The 26880-nt window shown below is 40.7% G+C and overlaps 1 protein-coding gene across 2 annotated transcripts in view; it reads right to left on the minus strand.

The window, feature by feature from the left end:
- Positions 1-4478: 4478 nt before the first annotated feature.
- Positions 4479-26880, minus strand: part of SPINK2 (serine peptidase inhibitor Kazal type 2) — a 34582-nt gene continuing 12180 nt past the window's right edge. For both annotated transcript variants that reach the window (XM_036895243.2, XM_036895242.2), the window contains exons 2-5: positions 13555-13673; positions 12723-12766; positions 5441-5550; positions 4479-4689 (exon numbers count right to left, since the gene is read on the minus strand). In XM_036895243.2, the coding sequence (XP_036751138.2) occupies positions 4644-4689; positions 5441-5550; positions 12723-12766; positions 13555-13609 (255 nt within the window). In that variant the 5' untranslated portion in view covers positions 13610-13673 and the 3' untranslated portion in view covers positions 4479-4643. The remainder of the gene's footprint in view (positions 4690-5440; positions 5551-12722; positions 12767-13554; positions 13674-26880) is intronic.

Consider the following 26880-nt stretch of genomic DNA (forward strand, 5'->3'; position numbering starts at 1 on the left):
TCTGTTAGTTCATCATTACTATAGAGGAATGCCACAGATTTCTGTGTATTAATTTTGTATCCTGCAACTCTGCTGAATTCAATTTTTACTTCTAGTGGTTTTGAGGTAGATTCTTTAGGGTTTTTTATGTACAATATCGTATCATCTGCAAACAGTGACAGTTTATCTTTTTCCTTACCAATCTCAATGCCTTTTATTTCTTTGTGTTGTCTGATTGCCTTGGCTAGGACCTCCATTACTATATTGAATAAAAGTGGGGAGAGTTTGTCCTGTTCCTCACTTGTCCTGTTTCCTATTTTAGAGGAAAAGCTCTCAGCTTTTCACTATTGAGTATGATGTTGGCTGAGGGTTTGTGATATATGGCCCTTATATGTTAAGGTACTTGCCCTCCCTGTTTTGTTAAGAGCTTTTATCATGAATGGATGTCGAATTTTGTCAAATGCTTTTTCAGCATCTGTTGAGGTGATTGTGACTTTTGTCTTTTTGTTGATGTGGTGGATGATGTTGATGGATTTTTTAATATTGGATCATCCTTGCATCCCTGGAATAAATCATACTTGGTCATGATGGATGATCTTTCTGATGTATTTTTGAATTCAGTTTGCTAATATTTTGTTGAGTATTTCTGCATCTATGTTCATCAGGGATATTAGTCCATAATTTTCTTTTTTTGTGGTGTCTTGCCTGGTTTTGATATCAGAGTGATGCTGGCCTCATAAAATGAGTTTGGAAGTATTCCCTCCTTTTCTACTTTTTGGAAAACTTTGAGGATGGGTATTAGGTCTTTTCTAAATGTTGATAAAATTCAGCATTGAAGCCATCTGGTCCAGTCATTTAGTTCTTCGGTAGTTTTCTGATTACCAATTCAATTTTGTTGCTGGTTGCTAGTCTGTTCACATTTTCTGTTTCTTCCTGGGTCAGTCTTGCAAGGTTGTATTGTACTAGAAAGTTGTCCATTTCTTCTAGGTTACCCAATTTGTTAGCATATAATTTTACATTATATTCTCTAATAATTCTTTTTATTCCTGTGGCATCCGTAGTGATTTTTCCTTTCCCATTTCTGATTCTGTTTATGTGTACAGACTCTCTTTTTTTCTTGATAAGTCTGGCAAGGGATTTATCTATTTTGTTTACTTTCTCAAAGAACCAGCTTCTGCTTTCATTGATTCTATCATTTTATTCTTCTTGATTTTATTTCTGCTCTGATCTTTATTATGTCCCTCCTTGTACTGAACTATGGGCCTCATTTGTTTTTCTTTTTCTAGTTCATTAATTGTGATTTTAGACTGTTCATATGGGATTGTTCTTCTTTCCTGAGATAAACCTGTATTGCAATATACTTCTCTTAGCATGGCCTTCACTGTGTCCCACAAATTTTCGTGGTGTTGAGTTATTGTTTTCATTTGTCTCCATCTTTTACTTGATCTATGTTTTTATTTGGTCATTGATCCATTGATTATTTAGGAGCATGTTGTTAATCCTCCATGTGTTTGTGGGATTTTTTGTTTTCTTTGCATACCTTATTTCTAGTTTCATACCTTTGTGGTCTGAGAAGCTGGTGGGTACAATTTCAATCCCTTTGAATTTACTGAGGCTCTTTTTGTGGCCTAGTATATGATCTATTCTTGAAAATGTTCCATGTGCATCTGAGAAGAATGTGTATCTTGCTGCTTTTGGGTGGAGTGTTCTGTAGATGTCTGTTAGGTCCATCTATTCTAATGTGTTGTTCAGTGTCAGTGCCTCTGTCTCCTTATTTTATCTTGTTGATCTGTCCTTTGGAGTGAGTGGTGTGTTGAAGTCTCCTAAAATGAATGCATTGCATTCTATTTCCCCTTTTAATTCTGTTAGTATTTGTTGCACAAATTTGGGTGCTCCTATGTTGGGTGCATAGATATTTATAATGGTTATATCCTCTTGTTGGACTGACCCCTTTATCATTATATACTGTCCTTCTTTGTCTCGTTACTTTCTTTGTTTTTGAAGTCTATTTTGTCTGATACAAGTACTGCAACACCTGCTTTTTTCTCCCTGTTAGTTGCATGAAATATCTTTTTACATCCCTTCACTTTTAGTCTGTGTATGTCTTTGGGTTTGAAATGAGTCTCTTCTAGGCAGCATACGGATGGGTCTTGCTTTTTATCCATTTGGTAACTCCATGTCTTTTGATTGGTGCATTCAGTCCATTTACATTTAGGGTGATTATCAGAAGATATGTACTTACTGCCATTGCAGGCTTTAAACTCATGGTTACCAAAGGTTCAAGGGAAGCTTCTTTACTATCTAACATTTTAACTTAACTTGCTTATTGTGCTATTTCAAACATAATCTAAAGGTTCTTTTCTTTTTTACTCCCTTCTTTTTCTTCCTCCTCCACTCTATATATTAGGTGTCATATTCTGTACTCTTTGTGTATTCCTTAACTGACTTGGTGGGTAGTTGATTTAATTTTGCATTTGCTTAGCAATTAATTGGTCTACTTCCTTTACTGTGGTTTTATTTTCTTTGGTGACAGCTGTTTAGCCTTAGCGGCACTTCCATCTACAGCAGTCCCTCCAAAATACACTGTAGAGACAGTTTGTGGAAGGTAAATTCCCTCAACTTTTACTTATCTGGAAATTGTTTATTCCCTCCTTCAAATTTAAATGATAATATTGCTGGGTAGAGTATTCTTGGTTTACGACCTTTCTGTTTCATTGTATTAAATATATCATGCCACTCCCTCTGGCCTCTAAGGTTTCTGCTAAATCTGATGATAGCCTGATGGGTTTTCATTTGTATTGATATTTCTTCTCTCTCTGGTGCTTTTAATACTCTCCCCTTGTCCTTGATCTTTGTGATTTTAATTATTATATGTCTTGGTGTTGTCTACCTTGGGTCCCTTGTGTTGGGAGATCTGTGCACTTCCATGACCTGAGAGACTATCTCCCTCCCCAGATTGGGGAAGTTTTCAGCAATTACCTCCTCAATGATACTTTCTTTCCCTTTTTCTCTCTTCTTCTTCTTCTTCTGGTACCCCTATAATGCAAATATTTTTCTGTTTGGATTGGTCACACAGTTCTCTTAATATTCTTTCATTCCTATAGGTCCATTTTTCTCTCTGTGCCTCAGCTTCTTTGTATTCCTGTTCTTTAATTTCTATTCCATTTACCATCTCCTCTACCTAATCTAGTCTGCTTTTAAATCCCTCCATTGTATGTTTCATTCCAGATACTATATTTTTCAACATTTCTGTATCTTTCTTGAAGTCCTCCCTGAGCTCTTGAATATTTTTTCTGTAGCTCCATGAGCATGTTTATGATTTTTATTTTGAAATCTTTATCAGGAAGATTCATGATTTCAGTTTCACTTAGCCCTCTTTCTGGTGTTCAGGGGATTTGGTTTGTACTGCATTCTTTTGTTGTTTCATATTTATAATGATTCCTATGGAATAGTAACTTTGTGTAGGCAGTGCCCCCTTGTGGACAGAAGCTCTACTCTCTGGAGTTGCCCAGCCCCTGGAGTGATGGCAGGAGTTGCAGGTGCATGGCACTGGTGCCTGCTCTTTCCTGCTTCCCAGCCACAGTGCCTACCTCCACTGCCAGGCCCAGTTGGCTGAGTATGCAGAGAAGAGCCTCTGTCTTATGTCTTTGCAACCAACATAGATGGGCCATCTTCCGGCTGGCATGGCACAATGGTGGGGGCAGCAGGTTTGTGAACTGGTGCCAGTTGGGAAGAAGGAGTGGCAGGCTGTGTTACCACAATGGGGTGCCTTGGTGCTGTGTTGCCAGCCAGGGGGATGGAGCATATGAAGCTCCTGAAAGTTCCCAACTTGCTGGGTTGTGCCGGGATAATTTTGTCCACCTGTCCTTCCTCCTAAGGAGCAACCTCTGTGTAATCCTTTCCCCTTTAGCAGTCTTCTCACTGTTAGGAAGTCTTTCAAAGTGCCTACCTTTCTTTTGTCCTGGAGTGGCTGGTTGTGAGTACCTGTTCTCCACAAGCAGCTGGAATCTCAGTCTCTCCAAGTATTCTGCCTGTCTTTGCTTTCCAACCCCACTAATCTCCAGAGCATCATGTAATGTGGGTTCATGCTCCCAGAGTAGATCTCCAGGGGTGGATATTTAGCAGTCCTTGGCTTCTACTCCCTCCCTGCTCTATTTCTCTTCCTTCAGCTGGTGAGGTGGGCTAGGGCGAGGACTTGGGTCCTGCTGGATCATGGCTTTGCTACTTTGCCCTTTTCTGTGATGTCTTCTCTTTTCCCCAGATGTAGGCCATCTGTTGCAGTCTTCTTTCTAGTCGCTCTTTCATGATTAGTTGTATTTGCTGTATTTTCTTGTTATATGTTTTGGGAGGTGATTTCTGCCTCACTTCTCACACTGCCATCTTGTTTAATCCCCCCACAATGCTAATTTTTATTCCAACTAAATAAAGCAAAGCACAAGCCATTTGGGCAATAAGCTTAACTCAAGAGCAAAATCCAACAAGACAAAATTTTTGTTTGTTTTAATTATCAGAGCACATGGCTCTTTTTCACACCTCCTCTTAGAAAATGTGGGTTAATGAATCTCATGCAAAGAAACATAGGAAAAAAGACAAAGGAAAAATGACATTCATCTAGTGTGCTGTTCAAGGTGGTCTCTCCAGTTTCTCTTCTGTAAACTGCTCCATCAGCATGGTCCACTGTGGATTATTTTAATATCATGACCATCTTCCCTGCAAATTGAACAACCATAAAAACACACTTATTACCTACAACACTGAAAATTTCCTACTACTTTACTTAAAAAAACCCCATGGCATAATACATTAGATTCCTTCAAGAGTGAGAATCACTCTTAAAGCTAAATCTAGGGAACAACACAGGTGAAACCTCTAACTGCCATTTTTTCCCCTAACCTTAGGGCACAGAGCACTAGCCCCAGAGAATCACTCTGAGAAGACCTAGGTAACTCACTGAAGACTGAGGTCAGAGAATGGAGTCCTGAAATACAAAGCAGCACACCTGCAGGAGGAGTCATGGTCCCCTGGCAGGTGTGTTACAAGAAGGGCATCAGGTGTGATACACATTACTTTGCATCCATTAGCTACAGTTAGTACGACTAGTACCAACTAGTACTTCAGGGTGTGCTCGTTATGCACACATGCCCTCTGGATTTAAAAAAGCATTTAATACTTAATAGAGTTTAAATATTAAATAAACTCTTAATTTTGAGAAAATTCCCACCCACAGATAGTAATAAATTTGACTATCTGGTCTATAATTAATTAATAACACACCTCATTCTGTAACTTTGACCCGGAAAATGCACTGAAGATTCACTGTCTTTTTAAGTGTCTGAGAAGAACTACTTATGTCACATTGGATTTTTATATACAAAAATAGAGTCAGTACTTCCTAAGTAATCAAAGTTCAAGGAAAGGACTGAAGAAAACTTGGCTGGACTATACTGCAAAATTACATTACCTGATTTTCATGCACAGAGTACACTCATTGGGATAAGTGGACATGTCGCTTCCACACACAGGATTAAAGTCTCTGGGACATCCTGGTAGTTTATACTGATTGCAGTCTGGCTAGAAAAGAGAAAGCAATTGGAGAATAACTTGAGACAGTCTCATCACAAAATAGCTGAGGGGAGGACAAAGACCCAAGTTTCCCTAGATTTCCTAGAAACATCCTACAAAAATATTTGTTTTGCACACATAAAAAAGGTTTTTCTAATACAAAAATCTGATGCAATGGTTCAATGCCTGCTATATAAGAAAAGAACCTTAGAAGAAGGTTCAATCTGCCTGATTTTTAAATGAAAGTCCAAGACATGCCACCATACCTACTTTACTATCCTCTAGTTTCATAATTTGCTACTTTGCTGCTATCTCCATGTGTTCTGTTACATTCCACTTTAATCCCTTGGTACAATGCCAAGACAAATTCAGAAATCTAATTTTTTAGTTCTGTACTTTTAAGATACTGGCATTTAACCAACAGCACTAAAGAAAGCAGCAGGTTCAGAATTAGAACTTAACACTTGTTGTGAGTTTAATTGTGCCTGCCCAAAAAGATATTTTAAACTCCTAATCCTCAGTCCCTTAGAATGTGACTTTACTTGGAAATAGGATCTTTATATAGGTAATCAAATTAAATTAAGGTTATTAGAGTGGGTCCTAATCTAATACGATTGGTATCCTTATAAAAAGGGAAATTTTGGACATAGAGTCACACACAAAGAGAAGATCATATGAAGACACAGAGAGAATGCCATACACAAGCCAAGAACCCCTGAGGCTACCAGACACTAGGAGAAGGGGATGACACAGATTCTCCCTCACAGCCCTCAGAAGGAACTAATCCTGCCAACTCCTTGATTTGATGTCAGCCTCCAGATCTATGAGCCAATCAATTTCTGTTGTTTAAGGCAGCCAGTTTGAGGTACTTTATTACGGCAGCCCTAACCTCACAGGCAGTGTGGACGTCCTCTTATCCAATGAGATTGGGACAAGTGGTGGTTGGTCATTTAGTTGAAAAGGTCATTAAAACACATAAACAATAACAAAAATAACACATGCCCTGAAGATTTTATCTTAAAACATATAGATGAAAACATTGCCAATCTTTTGATGTAAGACAATGACAGGGCATATAACCACCTGTATTGCTACTGAAGACAGGCTTCCTTGTGGCTAGGTGTGACCACAGGAATAAGGCCAGGCCAAGGGGATACAGTGGAATTACTGTGCAGTAGCTTCTGGGAACTCTGAAAGAAGGCTGGTACCTGTCCTCTGCTTCCCCAATTTTTCTTCTTTTTTGTCTATTCCTCCATCCTGCTGCTGGGTACGTGGGGCTCTAAGGTTTATCTTACAGACGAGGAGGACAAAGGTCACTTTCTAGGATGGCAGCCCTGTGTGCTGTTACTCTGAGTCTTTGTTACTTGAAGCTGAGTCTAATCCTATCTGATACAAGAGGTAAGACCTTTCCTTGGAATGTCTCAACTACTTAGAGCTCTGTGTGCTATAACCGCAAAAGTCACATCCACAATAAATCACCTATGGTTTCCTGTTCCAGTTTCTTTAAAATAGGATTTCTCAACCCCTATTCACATTTCAGACCAGTCAGTTCCTTTGCTGCAGAACGCTGTCCTGAGTGCTGTAGGATGTTTAGCGCACCCCTCTTCTCAACCCCCTAGATGCCAGCATCAACACCCATTCATGACAATCAAAAATGACAGTCTAGAGGTCTCCTGGGGGGTAAAACTGCTCCCAGTGGAGCACCACTATTTTAAAATACAGTGAGAACTTAAAGATACTTGTAAAAATCTTTCCCCAATTATTTATAGCTGTTTCACCTACTCCTAATTCAACAGCAGTTTTGTTTTTTAGCAATTTGTCTTTTAGCAAGTCTTTTGAAAGCATTCAACACAGTTCTTATATAAACTCTGACATTATTTCTTTACACTCATGTTTATGTTGTGTTTACATTTTTAATTAAAACAAGACTACTGACTGGGAAAGGAGGCTTGTGAACACACATATTTGAATTTTGGTAAGATCACAATTGACAGAAATCCATGCAAATCCATGGGAAATAAAGTCTACTGGCTTATAAGGGTATAGTCCATCCATAGCCGGTAGGTGATCACTATGCTGCTGGAAATGTTCAGAGACAAATGGAAGGGTCATTTATTTTAAGTTACTTAAGTGGAGGGTGGCTGAGTAAGTTTTTACTGTTAACAAACTAGCCAGTGGCAGATCCACACAAGTCTGCACATGCATGTCATGTCAGAAGCTTGTTAAAAAAACTGATATGGGGGCTCATTCCAGACCACTCAGACTCTCCAAGGGCAGAATCTGTGTGTCTAGCAGCCCCTGAATTCTGACTCAGCTAGAACTGGATTTAGGAACCCCTGTGCCCAATCATCATGATATCGAGTTCACTTTGACTACTCGATGAAACCTAAGGCAAATGAACAGACACACACAGTTGAGCACACAATTTCAGGGAATCCCTGTTCTAGACCTTTTCTGCCTCCACCTTTTTTAATCAAAACATTTTGACTATGTCCCACTGTCTCTCAGTGATTGACTAGGCAAACACTAGCTAATTTAAATCAATCTATTTAGCCTGAAGGTCTTAGGGTTTTTTAATATTCAACAGTTTTCAAATGCTTTCACCTCAATGAATAACTAATATGTGAATTTTGAGGAGCACCAACAAGATGGTAAGGGAGTTTTTTTTTTTTTTTTTTTAAGATGGAAGATTTTTGATGGAAGGCAATGCTGGTGTTCCAGTCTGTTTCCAGTCTGATTCTCATGATTTCAAAGCTAGGTTTGACTACTACCATTTAAACTTTATTACATGCAGGTTACTGACTTCCTAGCTTTTCTGAGACATAAGGCTTTATAAACACTTGTCACTCTTACTAATAAGGTCAAATCATTTCATTAATAAATTATGCCCCCATTAACTTTTAGTTTTATTCATCTCCCCATTTTTGTGCCAAAGGAAAAAAAAATTCAAAACAGGCTCATCATCTAGGGAGTCTCTAAATTACATCCTACAAGATGCCAACTATAAGAAAATAGTTCACCCCTGGCAGACTGTTCCTTGGAATTTTAGAAGACTCTCATTCTGAAAGGGACCACCTGGAAAATTTATTTATTCCTTAGAATCATTTTAATTTTTTTTATTAAGGTATTATTGATGCACATTCTTATGAAGATCTCACATGAAAAAACAATGTGGTTACTACATTTACCCATATTATTGTGTACCTCCATACCCCATTGCAGTTACTGTCCATCAGTGTAGTAAGATGCCACAGAGTCACTATTTGCCTTCTCTGTGCTACACTGCCTTCCCCGTGACCCCCCCACACCATGTATGCCAATCATAATACCCCTCAATCCCCTTCTCCCTCCCTCCCCATCCATCCTCCCCCACTCCTCCCCTTTGGTAACCGCTAGTCGCTTCTTGGAGTTTGTTGAGTCTGCTGCTGTTTTGTTCCTTCAGTTTTGCTTCGTTGTTATACTCCACAAATGAGGAAAATCATTTGGCACTTGTCTTTCTCCACCTGGCTTATTTCACTGAGCATAGTATCCTCCAGCTCCATCCATGTTGTTGCAAATGGTAGGATTTGTTTCTTTCTTATGGCTGAATAGTATTCCATTGTGTAAATGTGCCACATCTTCTTTATCCATTCATCTATTGATAGACACTTAGGTTGCTTCCATATCTTGGCTACTGTAAATACTGCTGCAGTAAACATAGGAGTGCATATTTATTTTTGAATCTGAGAAATTATATTCTTTGGGTAAATTCCTAGGAGTGGAATTCCTGAGTCAAATGGTATTTCTATTTTTAGTTTTTTGAGGAACCTCCATACTGCTTTCCACAATGGTTGAACTAGCTTATATTCCCACCAGCAGTGTAGGAGGGTTCCCCTTTCTCTACATCCTCACCAGCATTTGTTGTTCTTAGTCTTTTTGATACTAACCATCCTAACTGTTGTGAGGTGATATCTCATTGTGGTTTTTATTTGCATTTCCCTGATGATCAGTGATGTGGAGCATCTTTTCATGTGTCTGTTGGCCATCTGAATCTCTTCTTTGGAGAAGTGTCTGTTCAGATCCTCTGTCCATTTTTTAATTGGGTTATTTGCTTTTTGGTTGTTGAGGCATGTGAGTTCTTTATATGTTTTGGATGTTAACCCCTTTTCAGATATGTTGTTTACAAATATATTCTCCCATACTGTAGGATGCCTTTTTGTTCTGCTGATGGTGTCCTTTGCTGTGCAGAAGCTTTTTAGTTTGAGACAGTCCCATGTGTTCATTTTTGCTTTAATTTCCCTTGCTCGAGGAGATGCGTTCAGAAAAAAGTTGCTCATGTTTATATTCAGGAGATGTTTGCCTATGTCGTCTTCTAAGAGTTTTATGGTTTCATGACTTACATTCAGGTCTTTGATCCATTTTGAGTTAACTTTTGTGAATGGGGTTAAACAATAATCCAGTTTCATTCTCTTGCATGTAGCTGTCCAGTTTTGCCAACATCAGCTGTTGAAGAGGCTGTTGTTTCCCATTGTATATCCATGGCTCCTTTATCATATATTAATTGACTATATGTGCTTGGGTTAATGTCTGGACTCTCTATTCTGTTCCACTGGTCTATGGGTCTGTTCTTGTGCCAGTACCAAATTGTCTTGATTACTGTGGCTTTGTAGTAGAGTTTGAGGTTGAGGAGCATAATCCCCCACAGTTTATTCTTCCTTCTCAGGATTGCTTTGGCTATTTAGGGTCTTTTTTGGTTCCATATGAATTTTAGAACTATTTGCTCTAGTTCATTGAAGAAAGCTGTTGGTATTTTGATAGGGATTGCGTTGAATCTGTAGAATGCTTTAGTGCAGGATGGCCGTTTTGACAATATTAATTCTTTCTATCCATGAGCACGGGATGTGTTTCCATTTATTGGTATCTTCTTTAATTTCTCTCATGAGTGTCTTGTAGTTTTCAGGGTATAGATCTTTCACTTCCTTGGTTAGGTTTATTCCTAGGGATTTTATTCTTTTTGATGCAATTGTGAATGGAATTGTTTTCCTGATTTCTCTTTCTGCTAGTTCATCGTTAGTGTATAGGAATGCAACAGATTTCTCTGTATTAATTTTGTATCCCGCAACTTTGCTGAATTCAGACATTATTTCTAGTAGTTTGGGAGTGGATTCTTTAGGGTTTTTTATGTACCATATCATGTCATCTGCAAACAGTGACAGTTTATTTCTTCCTTAACATTCTGGATGCCTTTTATTTCTTTGTGTTGTCTGATTGCTGTGGCGAGAGAATCATTTAGATTTTTACAGAAGGATGTGATTTGCTTTAAAGGAATTCTCTGAGTTTTATACTCTGAAGCTTTTCTTTGGAAAGGTTCTTAAATATGTTACCAGATATATTACCTCATTTATTCATTCAATAAATGAATACCCTAAAATTTTAAGATAGATGTTATGAGAAATACTAAGCCAGATTGAATCCTGCCTGCAAGAAATTTAGCATCTAATGAGGGAATGAAAACATACACATGGTGGTCTTAAAGGATAGGTAAAATTTAGATTAAAGAGGTTTGGGCTTATCCATCTCAAGGAAATAAAACAGACTAAGCAAAAGCATAGTGGTGAGGGAAGTGTTTTACCTGAGAGCAAAGCAGTTTAATTTAAAGGAGCATCCAACACCCTTTCATGTTTAAAACACTTAGTAAACTAAGACTAAAAGATAATATCCTTGCTCTTTTAAATGACATCTATGAAAATCCTACAGCTAATATTTTACTTAGTGATGAATGACTAAGAGCTTTTCCCTAAAATCAGGAACAAGAAAAGCAAGTCCACTTTCATTTGTTCTATTCAAAATAGTATGGAAGGTTCTAGCCAAGGCAGTTAGGCAAGAAAAATAAATAAAAGGCATCTAGATTGAAAAGAAAGAAGTAAAACTATCATTAATCAAAATGACAGAATCTTTTTATATAGAAGAAATCCACCAAGAAATTATTAGAACTAAAAAACAAGTTGAACAAGGCTGGAGGATACAAGATTGATACCCAAAAATCAGTTATATTTCTATACACTAGCAATGAACAATTTGAGAATGAAATTAAGAAAACAATTCCATTAATAAAAACATCAAAAAGAATAAAATATTTAGGAAAAAATTTAACAGAACAAGTGTAAATATTGTACATGAAAAATACAAGACATTGTTGAAGGAAATTCAAGTCCTAAATAAATGAAAAGACATTCCATATTCATGGATCAAAAGACTTAATTTTCTTAAGGTGGCAATACTTCTCAAATTGATTCATGTAAAATAATAATATCAATCTACCTTATAATGTTATTATGAGGATTGAGAGACTGAATATACAAATGGACAATGTTAGACCATATAGTAACATAGAACTGACCCCTAACAACCTGCCTGGGAAACCAGCTCATTATTTAGAATGCCCAAGAAGCTAGCCTGCTACATAAAGTCAGAATTGTAAGAAGACAGCTATCTCTAATGATAGTCCAGGAAGTGAAACAATAACCTCTATAATAACAATAGGCCCAAAATTTCCAGGTCTTGATTAATAACTTATGGCTTCCCTGATTTTTGTCCCTGCTTCCAACTAAGGAACAACCAGAGAAAGCCAAATATGCACACCTAACCATATCACATAGGATGCAGGCTTCTAGTCAGCCTGCCTACAGCTTCCCCATGCCAACAGCCTCCAATCAGGACATACCTGAAACCTTCCCTTTCCCCCCCACTATACCTATATTTATTTATATATATATATATAAAGTTTTCCCACTCCTCTGCCTGCCTTTGAGTCCCAGCCAGCACTCAAGTGATAGGGCGGACTCCCTTGCTACATCAAGCCCTAAATAGCTTTTGCTTGTTCTCATTCAGCTGGTTTTCATTTGCTTCCACAGAATTTAATGTGATAATGTATATTAAATGTCTAGTACAAGGCATAGCTATCGTTTGAATCATTAAAGGAAATATTAAAAGAAACAAAGGCTGAAGCCTTCAAGGACTGAGACATTTTCAACTAAAATGCACACTTTTAGTCTGTATCAGAAGGCCTACCTGAGAATCTGGTTTCTCAAGAAGCAGCCAACAGTCTCGAAAGTGGCAAGTCAGACCTGAAAACTAGCCCCCAACCCACACTATTGTGTGGATTGTATTAGCAGAAATAATACAAGTGGTTTCCTACTTACTGTTCTATATTCTGAAGGCTGACCAAATTGAGAGTTCAAAGAGGCTGCAAGAAGAAAACAGACATTTTAAAGTATGATTAAGGTCAATTCTTGTTCATAAAGAGCTTTTATAAAATCCATCTTGAGATTTATCCAGACTTATCCCTCAGATGCCTACGTTCTGTGAATCACCCCCACTGCCCCTCCCCAAGTAACACTAAGGTTTTTCCCGGCACTTCTAACACGGAAAGAACATCCAGTGCATTCTGTAACTGACCACCCTAGTGGGTTTACTTGAGAAACTACTTGGGAGCTACGAAATAAGTCAGAGAAATAACTCTTTCGTTAATGATATTCTTTTTCCCTGAGGCTCATGGTAATACATATAAAACTTAAGGTGTTACCATTTTAGCTCCAGTTCAAAATGGGCGTCAAGTCTGGCTGGACTTAAGGGCCCTTTCTCATAACCTGAGTGCCTGACTCACCCGGCATTCACAGTTCCTAATTCCTATACATCTCCTGCCGGGGTTTTGCACTGTGTACATAAAAAGCCAACTCCCCATCTTGAATTCCAGAAACTCTGCTTTAAGAGAGAAAGAGCTGACAGCAGGGTGTCACTGAGGACGAGCTGGGAGCAAAGCCCAAGCAAGACGCAGAGGTCGAGTCTCCACCGCCACCCCTGCCGGCGTAGCGCCCGCTGCTCGCGCTCGTCCGCGGCAGCTGAACCACCCGGAGCGCCAGTTACTGGTGCGTGGAGGGCGCTGAAGCCGCCCCGCAGGGCTGGCCTGCAAGAGTTCCCCGGCCTCAGTCCTCCGCGGGTCCAGGGTGGGCCAGGCTCCCTGGTGAGCGTTACCTGCCAAGTCTCCGGCCAGAAGCAGCAGCGCCAAGGGCAGCATAGAGGGCGCCATCCTGCCGCCGCTAACGGCCCTCGGATCCTCGACGCTACCGAGCTCACGCGACAAGCAGAGCACGCTGGGGGAAGACACGCAACGGGGTTGGGTGATGGCGGGGCGGGGAGGCGGGGGGCAGCGGGGAGGTAGGCGAGGGGAAGGGGCGGGAGAGGGGGAGGGGGGCGCCAGCTCACCCCTCTCCCTCCATCCTCACTCCCCACCTCCCCACTCCCTGGTCCTCACTCCCCCATCCTCACTCCCCACTCCCTGCTTCACCCATCCCCATCCCCACCTCCCTACCTCCCCCGATCCACACTCCCCAGTCCCTACCTCCCCCCATCCCCATCCTCATCCCCACCTCCCCCCATCCACACTCCCCACTCCCTACCTCCCCCCATCCCCATCCCCACCTCCCTACCTCCCCCCATCCACACTCCCCACTCCCTACCTCCCCCCATCCCCATCCTCATCCCCACCTCCCCCCATCCACACTCCCCACTCCCTACCTCCCCCCGTCCCCATCCCCACCTCCCCCCATCCACACTCCCCACTCCCTACCTCCCCCCATCCCCATCCCCACCTCCCTACCTCCCCCGATCCACACTCCCCAGTCCCTACCTCCCCCCATCCCCATCCTCATCCCCACCTCCCCCCATCCACACTCCCCACTCCCTACCTCCCCCCATCCCCATCCCCTCCCCACCTCCCTACCTCCCCCCATCCACACTCCCCACTCCCTACCTCCCCCCATCCCCATCCCCACCTCCCTACCTCCCCCCATCCACACTCCCCACCTCCCTACCTCCCCCATCCCCACCTCCCCACCCCAGTGAGGATGGGAGTAAGCGATTAGGGAGGGGAGGATCTCTCAGGTAGCAAGTGAGACCCAGGTAAGAGCCGTGGGGAACAGCCTTGCGGGCTCTGTCAGTCAGCCCCTAAATTTCTTCAACATCAACCCTGTCCCAGGCAGTGTTTTGGCGCTGAACTCATTAAGGAGGGCCTTGCTCTCAGGAAGCTTTCTACTGTAGATGTTGGGTGAAACAGGAACTCCAAAACAAGGGAATAAATACAATAATTTCTCAAATTAAGTGCTTAGAGAGTGGTGGGGTAGGTGAACACTTTCCATCAAAAGGTCAGCAAATGCCTTTCAAAGGTGACATTTGAGTTGAAAGCTGAAGAATACGAAGGAAACCTGGTGAAGACCTTGGGGACAAGTATCCCAGGCTCAAGGAAAAGCAGGTGCGGTCAGGAGGCCGCAGCAGCTCTCTGTTTCAGCCGGAGCCTAGGAAAAGGAGTAGGAAAGTGGAGAGATGGAACAACTGGCCAAGATCACGTGTGGCAGTGTAGGCCATGGTGAGGGTTTAGATTTGTTTTGGGTGTAGTGAGAAGCCAGTGGAGAATTTTAGGCAATGGAATGTCCCTGATCTATGTTTTAATAGACTGGTGAAGAATGGATAGGAGATAGGTAAGGGTTAAGGCATGAAGACAAATTAAGTGGCTTTTACAGTAACCCAGGCAAGAGATGATGGTGGCTCAAATTAGTGTGTAGCAATGGATTGGTGAGGAGTGGTCAGATTCAAGATTTGTGTTGGAGATGGAACCACTATAGTGAAGAGGAGAATGAAGAATGTCACCTAGGATTTTGTTCTGAACAGCTGGATATGTGACATGCCATTTCTGTGATGAAGGACATTTGGAGAGGCTGCCTGTTAGACATCTGAGTGGACATGTAAGCAAGGCAGTTGGAATTACCAGTTTGGAGGGGGAGATTTAAATGCAGAAGTCACCTGCATATTACAGGTATTGAAAACCGTGAATGCAATGCCCAGCACAGGAGTGTTGCAAGAGGTCCCATCAGAGCCCTGGGCCACTGCTGTGCGGAGGTTTGACACATGGTAAGAAGCAGCCTGTGAAGGAGAAAGAAAACCAGGCTGGAGTCTGGGGTTACTGAACTCTGGAGAGTGCTATAACCATGTCAGCTGCTGCTGCGAGTTTGAGAATTAGGAAGATGGAGCACTGTCACAGGCTTTGGCAAAATGTGATCACTGATGACCTTGATAAGAACTCTGAAATCTCAGGTGGGGTCCAGAGAGAGGTAGGGTGAGAAAGTGGAGATAGAGTTTGACACCTCTTGGAAGTTTTGCTATGAAAGGGAAACCACACCCTATGAGACTTGAAAGGTATCTTCTGAGGATCATATTAAAACATTCCAGTGTCTTCCCACCTCACTAGGAGTAAAAACCAGAGCCCTTCCTATGGCCTCCAAGGCCTCGGCTGGTCTCTTAGGCTCTCCCTAGCCACAGTAGTCTTCTTGCTCCTACCTTTAGGGCCCTTTCGTTTTCTGTTCCCTTTGACTAGATATCTACATAGCTCCCTCCCTCCCTTCTGTCTCTGCTTGTATGTCCCCATATCAGAAATGCCTTCCCTAACCAGCCTATAAAAAATTAGTACAACTGTCCTTATTCTTCTCATCCTGCTTTGTTTTCCATCCTGCTTAGAATTTACCTCAACTTGGCTTTTTAAAAAAGCCTCTTTTTATTTATGACCTTCTCCATTTTGGTCCACTACAAAAAGGGAGTGATTCTTTTTTGGTTTACTGCTGTATCTCCAGCACCCAGACGACTACTGCACATTTATTAGCATCTCAATAAGGATTTGTTGAATAAATTAGAGATTCCTGGGGAGTCAAGACCTTAGCTTAGTCCACAGGATAAAACAAACCATTAGTATACCTAAGGAAAACGGCTGTTCGGTTAAGAACAAATTAAATCTTAATTTCTCGTTTTGTATGCATTCATTTCTTACAGCATAGCAGAACATGCTATAAAGAGTTTTACAGTTGCATACTTGCTCTTGCAAGTTACTTAACAAGATCTGAACCTCAGAGCTTCCATTTCTGCCTTCCCCCACAAAATGGGTATTATAATAATAGAATCTTGTAAATATTCAATGAGATAATGTATATAAACGTGTTGGGACATAGCAGCATTCAATAAATCTTAGTCCCTTTCTATCTTCTCCAAGACAGCATGTGTAAGAGGACTGTTATTCTGTTCCTAGACGACTAGGCTCCTGTTCCAACTCAGGTCACATTGACCATTGTGTTGTCATGGAGCTGGATATCTCTAACTGGTGGGCAATGGCATTATCTGTTTCTTTTACTTCTGTATCCCTAGTGCTTAGCTCTGCGCAGACACAAGCTTAATAAATGTTTGCTGACAAGCGAATCCTTGAAATGTTAAACTGACATCACACTAGGGAGGTAAGCCAAAAAGAGGAAGACAGAGGATCCCAGAAACAGGAATCCCAACCCAAGAGGGAAGCAGAGGGAATTAACAGGCAGCAGTACAGCACTTCTGGAGTTCAGCCAGTCCAGACTGGAACAAGCAAGAGGCCCTAGGTTTCTAGAAGATGACATAAGTAAAATATGAAATGTGTGTTGCAGTAACTGAGATGAGATTGACACCAAAGGGGGAAAGTTTAGAGACTGATTAGTAACAAGTACATAGAGAACTAAGCAAATAAAAAAGATTTGCTACTGGTTCCAGGAAAAACAAAGTTGGTCAGTAATGTAAATATCAACCATTGATCTAACCATAAGTCTAACTATTTTGAGAGAATAGGAGGATAGGAAGAGTGCAAATGAGCGGTGGGAGTAATAGGTGATAGTTAAATTTTTCATAGTGAAAATCAAGGGATGAATTCTAAACCAGAAAAATCAAGAACTGGCATTATATTCATGTTATTTAGAGATGTGAAGATAAATCCCTAAATAAGAGTGCAGATTTGTTTCTTCTAAAATTAGGAAATGAGGCAGGAGGGTGGGAGCAGAAGCAGCCCATTGATGCTTTTCTTAACAAATTTTGCATATATTATGGATTGAATTATGTTCCCCCAAAAATTAATGTTGAAGTCCTAACCCCTAATACCTCAGAATGTGACTGAATTTAGAGATAGGGCCTTTAAACAGCTAATTAGATTAAAATCGTTTTTAGGCCTTAAGCCAGCGTGGCTGGTGTCCTTATGAAAAGAAATTAGGACACAGACAGAACAAGGACACAAAAAGTAAATGGGCACGTGCCAAGGAGAGAGCACCCAGAAGAAACCAAACCTGCCAACACCTTGACCTTGGACTTCCAGCCCGCAGAACTGTAAGAAAATACATTTGTGCTGTTTAAGTCACTGATCTGTGTGATTTTGTTATGGCAGGCCTAGCAAAGTAATGCAGCATGTATATGTGATTCAATAAAAAATTACGTGCATGCATCATTTTTTATTAAGAGGTTTAATTTTAAGAAATGTAACAAATAAAAGAAAGGTTATTCTGAAACAAATACATGCATCAGTGCCTCCAACAGTAACTCATACTATTTGAGAATAATATTTATTTACTGATTTCTTTTTTTCCCTAGAGAAGCTTCATTTGACATAGTTACTAAATCTGAATACAAATTCTGGTAGCTATTCAACAAATCCCCCCAGCTTTGTTCTTCCTTCTCAGGATTGCTTTGGCTATTTGGGGTCTTTTATGGTTCCATATGAATTTGAGAACTATTCTAGTTTGTTGAAGAATGCTGTTGGTATTTTGATAGGGATTGCATTGAATCTGTAGATTGCTGTAGGCAGGATGGCCATTTTGACAATATTAATTCTTTCTATCCATGAGCACAGGATGTGTTTCCATTTATTGGTGTCTTTTTAAATTTCTCTCATGAGTGTCTTGTAGTTTTCAGGGTATAGGTCTTTCATCTCCTTGGTTAGGTTAATTCCTAGGTATTATATTTTTGCTGCAATTATAAATGGAATTGTTTTCCTGATTTCTCTTTCTGCTAGTTCATTGTTAGTGTATAGGAATGCAACAGATTTATGTGTATTAATTTTGTATCCTGCAACTTTGCTGTATTCAGTTATTAGTTCTAGGAGTCTTTTGATGGTTTCTTCAGGGTTTTCTATGTACAATATCATGTCATCTGCAAACAGTGACAATTTAACTTCTTCCTTATCAATCTGGATGACTTTTATTTCTTTGTGTTATCTGACTGCCATGGCTAGGACCTCCAGAACTATGTTGAATAAAAGTGGGGAGTGCGGGCATCCTTGTCTTGTTCCCGATCTTAAAGGAAAAGCCTTCAGCTTTTCGCTGTTACGTATGATATTGGCTGTGGGTTTGTCATATATGGTCTTTATTATGCTGAGATACTTGCCCTCTTTACCCATTTTGTTGAGATTTTTGTCATGAGTGGATGTTGAATTTTGTCAAATGCTTTTCAGCATCTACGGAGATGATCATGTGATTTTTTTTTGTCCTTTTTTTGATATGGTGGATGATGTTGATGAATTTTTGAATATTGTACTATCCTTGCATCCCTGGAATAAATCTCACTTGGTCATGATGTATGATCTTTTTGATGTTTTTTTAAATTTGGTTTGATAGTATTTTGTTGAGTATTTTTTCATCTATGTTCATCAGGGATATTGGTCTGTAATTTTCTTTTTTTGTGGTGTCTGTCTGCTTTTGGTATTAAGGTGATGCTGGCATCATAGAATGAGTTTGGAAGTATTCCCTCTTCTTCTACTTTTTGAATACTTTAAGGAGGATGGGTATTAGCTCCTCTTTAAATATTTTATAAAATTCAGCTGTGAAGCCGAGATGGCTTATTTTGATGAAAATGTTCATCAAGAAGTGTATGTTACACACACACACATGCACACATTTTCTCAACTTTGTTGGATTTCTTTTACCAATAACATATATACTTGCTTATAAACATCTTCACTACTGATGCTTCAGGAACAGAAACTAAAATTTGAGCATAGACTTAGGGACAATGTTTAGAGTAGGAATCAGTTTCAAAAAGAAATCCATTCATACCTCAAGATAGATTTGTCATCAATTTATATGGGTGGATGCCATTGCCTTTATGTTACTTTGTCCTAACAGTTGATATTACATCTTAGATATATTATATATCATGGTGCTTTTCACATGGTTGTGTGAGCATTTGTCAGCCAAGAATAAGAACAAGACATTTTCTGGAAAAGGCCAAGAGTAAATACTTTCAACTTTGTGGATCATACTGTCTGTCACAATGAGTCAGTTCTGCCATTTTAGAGCAAAAGCAGGCATAGAGTACATGTCAGAAAACAGGCATGGCTGTATTCCGGTAAAACTACAAAACAGGCAGCAGGCCATGTTTAGACTATGGACCAAGATTTTCTGACCCCAGGCCAAACATGCCAAGCAGAAAAGGCCAGCGCTGACCCTGGGAATGCTTGTTAGCAGGTAACACCAAGAGCAAGCTAGGAGATGTGTCCTAGTGGTTAGTCCTTAAGGTTTGGCTGTTAGTCCTTTTTTAGGGACTTAATGCTGCTTAGGTTGCCACAGCTCAAAATGAGCAAAAATTTGATGAAGTATCTAGACAGTTTAGGGAAAAATTGAAATATTTTTTCAGCTCTATTATCTGGTCATTTTATTTAAAATGCTGAATGGTCTGGCTGATTATGCCTAGAAAAGTTGGACTTTTCACTTCAGTTTTCTATCAATTGTTATTGAGTTGCCTGTGATTACAAGTGCCGGTGAGTTTCCTGAAACTGTGTATCCTAGAGGTGCTTTTATTGTTTCTCATGCTACAACCAAACGAGATATTATTTACAAACCCCATCAAAGGGTATTATCCAATCCATATTTAAGAATTGATCCCAGGCTTTTAAAATGCAGCCATAGGTGTAAAAGAGGAAGACTTATTACACTAAAATTTAAATAGAATACGAATTTAAATATGAAATGTTTCTTAAATGTAAAATGTAAAGAAACTTACAAATTTTAGAGAATGTAGGAAAAAATCTTCAGAGCCTAGGGAAAAAATTCTTATAGTTGACACTAAAAGCATGATTCATAAAAAGAAAAATTGATACATTGGACCTCATCAAAATTAAAATTTTTGACTTCACAAAAGACCTTGTAAAGAGGATTAAAAGACTGATATAGACTGGGAGAAAATATTTGCAAACCACATATCCAACACAAGATTTGTATCTAGAATATCTGGAGATCTCAAAACTCTAAAAAACAATCTAATTAGGAAATAGGAAGAAGATATGAGCAGACATTACACTAGGGAGGATATACAGATGGCAAATAAACACATGAAAAGATGTTCGTTATCACTAGCCATTAGGGAAATGCAAATTAAAATCACAATGAGATATCATAACACATCTGTTAGGCTGGCTAAAATAAAGAACATTAGTAACACCAAATGCAATCAAGGAGGTGGAGAAACTGGATCTCAGTGGTGGCAATGTGAAATGGTACAACTACTCTGGAACATAGTTTGGCAATTTCTTGAAAAACTAAGTGTTACAGAAAACCTGGACTGTATCACTGATGGAAGAACCAAGCAGCACTTGGAGGTCTTGGAGGGTGGAGATTTATTTCACACCAACAGGCTCAGAGGAGAGTAATCTCCAAAAGTCTGAGCCCTGAGCACAAGCAAGGGGAGCAATTTATACTATTTTGCTTTTGTATATGTGGCAATTTTGCATTCACACAAGCAGGGGAAGGAGAAGCCCGGAGGACTGAGAGAGAAGGGGAGGGGGCCAGGAGTTTCCTGCTGACCTTGTTGGTCCTGTTAAATATTTTCCTTATCACTGCCCCCTCTGATGCTCCTTTAAACACTTCATTTTAAGGGCATCATCATCTTGGTTTATGATAGGATCATAATGGCTTTGCATATACATGAGCTGTACGGAAGAAATGTGTTCCTTGATAAAGTTAATGAACCAGTTAGGGATACAGGGTTCTCCTAAAAGCCCAAGGAGCAAAAGGGCTGCTGGCCCAGCAAGGCCAGTTAAAAGAGTTGCCAGACGGGGAAGATGCAGGCTGAGCCTTCAATTTAGTTAGGAGAGACAGGTAAGCACAGCAAAACAACCTATGATTACCCAATAGAGAGGGCAACTTTTTGAGGGACAGTTCAATCAGAAGGGGTGGCAGCAGAGAGTCCAATGCTGAGGATGAGAGGTCCCACTTTGGTGAGGGCCAGGATCCACAGCATGCAGGTGTTTATCAGTCTGAGGGTGATCGTCGGATACAGAGGCAGAGGGGATTGTGGAGGTCTGGCCGGGCCTTCCACTGATGTATTTCTTTGTCCGGATTATGGGCCTTTTTCACTCTGGAATGATGGACCCGCGGAGTGATGCCTGCAACTTTGAGGGCAGTAGGAGTGGTTAAAACAGCACCGTGGGGGCCAGTCCACTGAGGTTTGAGGGGGTCCCTTTTCTAATCTTTGACCCAGACTGAGTCTCCAGCCTGGAAGGAATGTACTGGGGTCCCTAAGGAGATCGGAGCTCATTCTATGGTGTATTGTTACAGCTTATTTAGGGTGGCTCCTAAGGCTTGGAGCTGTTCTTTGGCTCCCTTATCTCTTATTGGGTGTGGGTTCCCTAGGAGGCTTCCTAGACATGGTGGGGTGGGGGGTCGTCTATACACTAATTCAAAAGGGGAAAAGCCTTGAGTCCCAGGTGTGCAGCGAGCATGCAGGAGGGCCAGGGTCAGTAGGTCCAGCCACGGGAGGCCAGTTTCTTGGCAGAACTTAGCTAGGGTTCCCCTGAGGGTGTAATTCATTCACCCCACTTTCCCTAATTCTGTGGCCTGTATGCAGTGTGGAGTTTCCAGGTAATGTTGAGAGATTTAGTTAAAATCTGAACTGCATCTGCTACAAGTGCAGGTTCATTATCACTGTGAATTGTAGATGGTAGGCCAAACCCGGGCACAATTTCTCTCAGGAGGGCTTTGGCTACCTCCCAGCTTCCTTCTGTCCTGGTTGGGAAGGCTTTGACCCACCCAGAGTATGTACACACTATCACTAGGAGGTATCTGAGTCCTCTACTTGGCTCAGACTTTTGGAGATTACTCTCTGACTTCACATCTGTGAAGTCTATTTCAAGGTTTTCAAAAGGGGCAACTCCTGCCCTTTGGGGACCTGGCAAGGGTCGTGGTGCAGATTGAGCATTATTTCTGGCACAAGTCATGCACTGCTCACTTATTACTCGGCATAATGCTGGAAATTGACTGATGTAGTATTGCTTTTTGAAGAGGGCTTCCAGTGCAGTTTTTTTTAGGTGGGTGAGCTGATGGTATTCACTGACTAGATGCCTTCCAGTTGTAGGTGGGACAAAGATGCGTCTGTCAGGCAGTATCCACCACCCATTTTCAGTTAGGGTGGCTCCTTCAGCCATGGCCCAGTCCTTCTCCTTTTCAGTGTAAGTGTACTTGGTTGGAGAGGCCTCCACTGGGGGTGTTAGGGCCATGGTAAGGGAAAGAGCTTTACCTGTTTCTTTACTGGCTGCTGCTTTAGCTGCTTCATCTGCCAGGCAGTTCTCCTGTGTTATAGGGTCGTTTCCCATTTGGTGTCCTTTGCAATGTAGAATTGCTACTTCTTTTGGGAACCAGGCAGCCTCGAGGAGTTTTAGTATTTCTTTCTTGTTCTTGATTGCTTTTCCTGCTGAAGTGAGGATACCTCTTTCCTTGTAGATTGCCCCATGTATGTGTACAGTAGCAAAGGCATATCAGGAGTCAGTGTAGATGTTGGCTCGCTTGCTCTCACTGATGGTGAGGGCTTGAATCAAGGCATTCAGTTCAGCCCATTGTGCTGACCATCCAGCCAGCAGGGCTTTTGCTTTTAAGACCTCAGTGGCAGTAGTTACTGCATAAGCTGCTCTCCAGAGACCCTCTTGTAAGTAACTGCTGCCATCACTGAATAGTGTGAGTTCTGGATTTTGTATGGGTTGATCCTGCAAATCCAGATGACTTGCGTAGACTTCGTCAATTACTTCAGAGCAGTCATGATCTGGTTTCTGCTCTTGGGTGGGGAGGAAATTTGCTGGAATTAGTGTCCGTACTGTTTCAAGAGTGACCCATGGGTTTTCACAGAGGAGGCCCTGGTATTGTGCCAGCTGAGAGTTGGAGAGGAAGCGGTACCCCTGTCTGTTCATGAGGGACACAGCAGCATGGAGGACCTTGACATTTAGTCCTTGACACAGGGGCAGACCCTACACTAAAGGTGGGCCATTTGGATTCACACAGGGTTTTCAGCCTTCCAGGGGCTAATTTTACTCCATAGTCTCCTGAAAAATCCCTTCCTGAAATTTTTGATCATGGTGTCGAGAACTGTGCATTTGCTGTGTCCTGACCCCCATGACGTGTCCATGTAATGGTGCTGCAACAACAGACAAGGGAGGGAGTGCCCCCTTCAGAGAGGAGACCAGTCAGATGCCTGTTTATTCACTCTCCTCACAGAGAATTTGGTCAGCCTTGACTAAGGTGCACTGGTATAAGTCCCGGGCCAGGTCAGCCAAAGCTGAGTCACCAATATGTCATGACGGCTGACCACGAATGTGGCAAAGGACCCACTCATATTCTGCAGCACAGGGCTGTGGAATCACAGATTCAGTGCAGACTGAATGGTTTCAGCTGCCCTGTACACTCACTCACAAACTCAGACCAGAGTTCAAACATTCCCTCCCTGGGAATCCCTACCTGTGAGACTTCTAAGAGGTCTCTAGGAGGTGATCAGGCTCCCCTTCCACCCCAACAGGTGGGAACTGGCTGGGTTAGGGGCCCTGGGGCCTTACTGTAATCTTACATCAGAACCAGGTCCTCACCTGCCAAGCCTCCCTGACTCCGGCAGGAACAGCAGAGCAGGGCTGACCAAGGTGACTGGGTGGGAGACTGCCAAAAGATCAAGCAGGGCATGCCTTCTCTGTTGCTATCACCCATTCCATCACCACCCCGCCATTGTCCCAAACTGGTGACAACAATGGGACAGCGTGGTTGGGTTTCCTGGTCAGGGAACCAAATGTTATGGAAAACTTGGACTGCATCACTGACAGAAGAACCAAGTGGCACTCAGAGGTCTTGGAGGGTGGAGGTTTATTTCACACTGCCGGGCTCAGAGGACAGTAATCTCCAAAAGGTCTGAGCCTGAGCACAAGCTAGGGGAGCAATTTATACTATTTTGCTTTTGTATATGTGGCAATTTTGCATGCACAGCAAGCAGGGGAAGGAGAAGCCCAGAGGACTGAGAGATAAGGGGAGGGGGCCAGGAGTTTCCTGCTGACCTTGTTGGCCGTGTTAAATATTTTCCTTATTATAAGTAAGCAAATACCATGTGACCCAGAAGATGCACTCTTGGGCATCTATCCCACAGAAATGAAAGCCTGTACTCACACAAAAACCTGTACATGAATGTTCATAGCAACTTTATTCCTAACAGCCCCAAACTGGAAACAACCTAAATATTCTTCAAGTAAATGATTAAACAAACTGAGGTATAGTCATACAATGAATTACTACTCAACTATAAAAATGAATCGACAATTGATATATGCAACAATCTGGATGACCTCAACAGCATTATGTTGAATTTTTAAAAAAGGAAGAAGAAGAAGAACCCAATTTCAAAATGTTACATAAAGCATAATTTCATTTATATAACATTCTTGAGATGATGAAACTATAGAGATGTGAAACAGATTAGTGATTGCCAAGAACTGGGGGTGGGAGTAGGGATAGAAAGAGAGGTGGCAGGTGGCTATTTAAGAAGTAGCATGAGTGATCTTACTAAGTTGATGGACAGTGACTGCAATGGGGTGTGGGGGGCACTTGATAGTATGGGTGAATGTAGTGACCACAGTGTTTTTCATGTGAAACCTTCATAAGAGTATATATCAATGATACCTAAAAAAAAAAGGTAGCATGAGTGATCTTTGTGATGGAATTGTTCTGTATCTTGACTAAGTTGATGTCCACAGGAATCTACACATGTAATACAATTGCACAGAACTAAACACACAGGTACAAAAGCAAATATATGTCAAGTTGGAGAAATCTGAATCAAATTGACTGCATTGATGTCAGTTTCCAGGTTTTGATATTGTGCTACAGTTATGCAAGATGTTACCACTGGGGAAATCTGGGTAACTGATATATGGGATCTCTCTGTATTATTTTTTATAACTATAGGCAAATCTACAATTAATCTTAAATTACAAGGCTTAAAAACAAGTGAAGCTTTAAAAATTATCTGTGGAATCTGCATAATAAAGGAAGAAAATCTAAATATCCTGAATACACATGTTCTCTTTCCCTTCATTAACGTTCTCATTAACATTTAGTTAAGCAAACCTGAATAACTAATTGATCTAGAAATTATGGTGGCCTTAAATCTAAGTGTTCAGGACATTTAATTTTAGTATCTTCTTTAAGAGAGGGTACTTTGTTTAGGTAATGTGATTTAATGTTTAATGTGATTTGATGTTGAGACTTTTGTAAGAATTTCAACTACAATATTTACAAATTTGTACCAAAAGTTCGATTTTTATCAGTATGTATCCAGATTATTTTACAAAATACAATCACCACAAACAAAAAGACTGACTGTATGACTTAGAATTAAATAACGCTAAACTATCCTAACTTTGTGGCCCTGCTTTACGTAGAGTGTTGTGAAATTATGATGTGTTCTGGATGTTTTCGAGTTGTACATGTTACTGGTTAGCAGAAAAATAGAGAAATATAGAAGTCAGAGCCGAGAATTTAGTGAAAAAATTTTTTGCTAGCTCATGTGATGCTCAGATTTTTTTTTACTTAGCAATAAATTTAAATTGTACTTCTTTGGGAAGAATTCTCAAGTATCTATGACTCTTACCACAAAGGAATTTTTAGATCCATCATTGAAATACAGGTGCATGGCCTGCATGATCACAGTTTGGAAGTTAATGGGAAAAAAATTCAAAGAAAAAATAAACTATTTTTTAATGAAACCATCCCCACTGTCCAGAATATGTGGTCCTAGAAATGTCATTCATTCATTCATCTACCCAAAAAATTTGCAAAATGCTATGTGTGCATTATTCTAGGAACCAGATTTAGCAGTGAACAAAACATAGTAAAAAAACCCTGCCCTCAAAAATCTTACATTCTAGTGATATTACTATGTTAAAAATCCCAATTAAAACAACAATTACAAATTGTTCAGATAATGGTCATAATCAATGTATAACCTCCTCCTAATTGATTATATAAGACCTGTGGATTAGGGAATTTTTATGTTTAATTGCCAGATTTAATAAGACCATGTAAATACCAAAACTACATGTTGTCACTTCTAGGCCCATTTCAGACCAGCATGTTCTCAAATCCCATCTAAATGGAAATTACAGGAGCACCAAAGTCACTGTTAAGACTCAACTGCATAAAGACCTTTACCCTGAAACCTATAAGACACTTG

The sequence above is a fragment of the Manis pentadactyla genome, chromosome 5, assembly GCF_030020395.1.
Source record: "Manis pentadactyla isolate mManPen7 chromosome 5, mManPen7.hap1, whole genome shotgun sequence".
Classification (NCBI taxonomy): Eukaryota; Metazoa; Chordata; class Mammalia; order Pholidota; family Manidae; genus Manis; species Manis pentadactyla.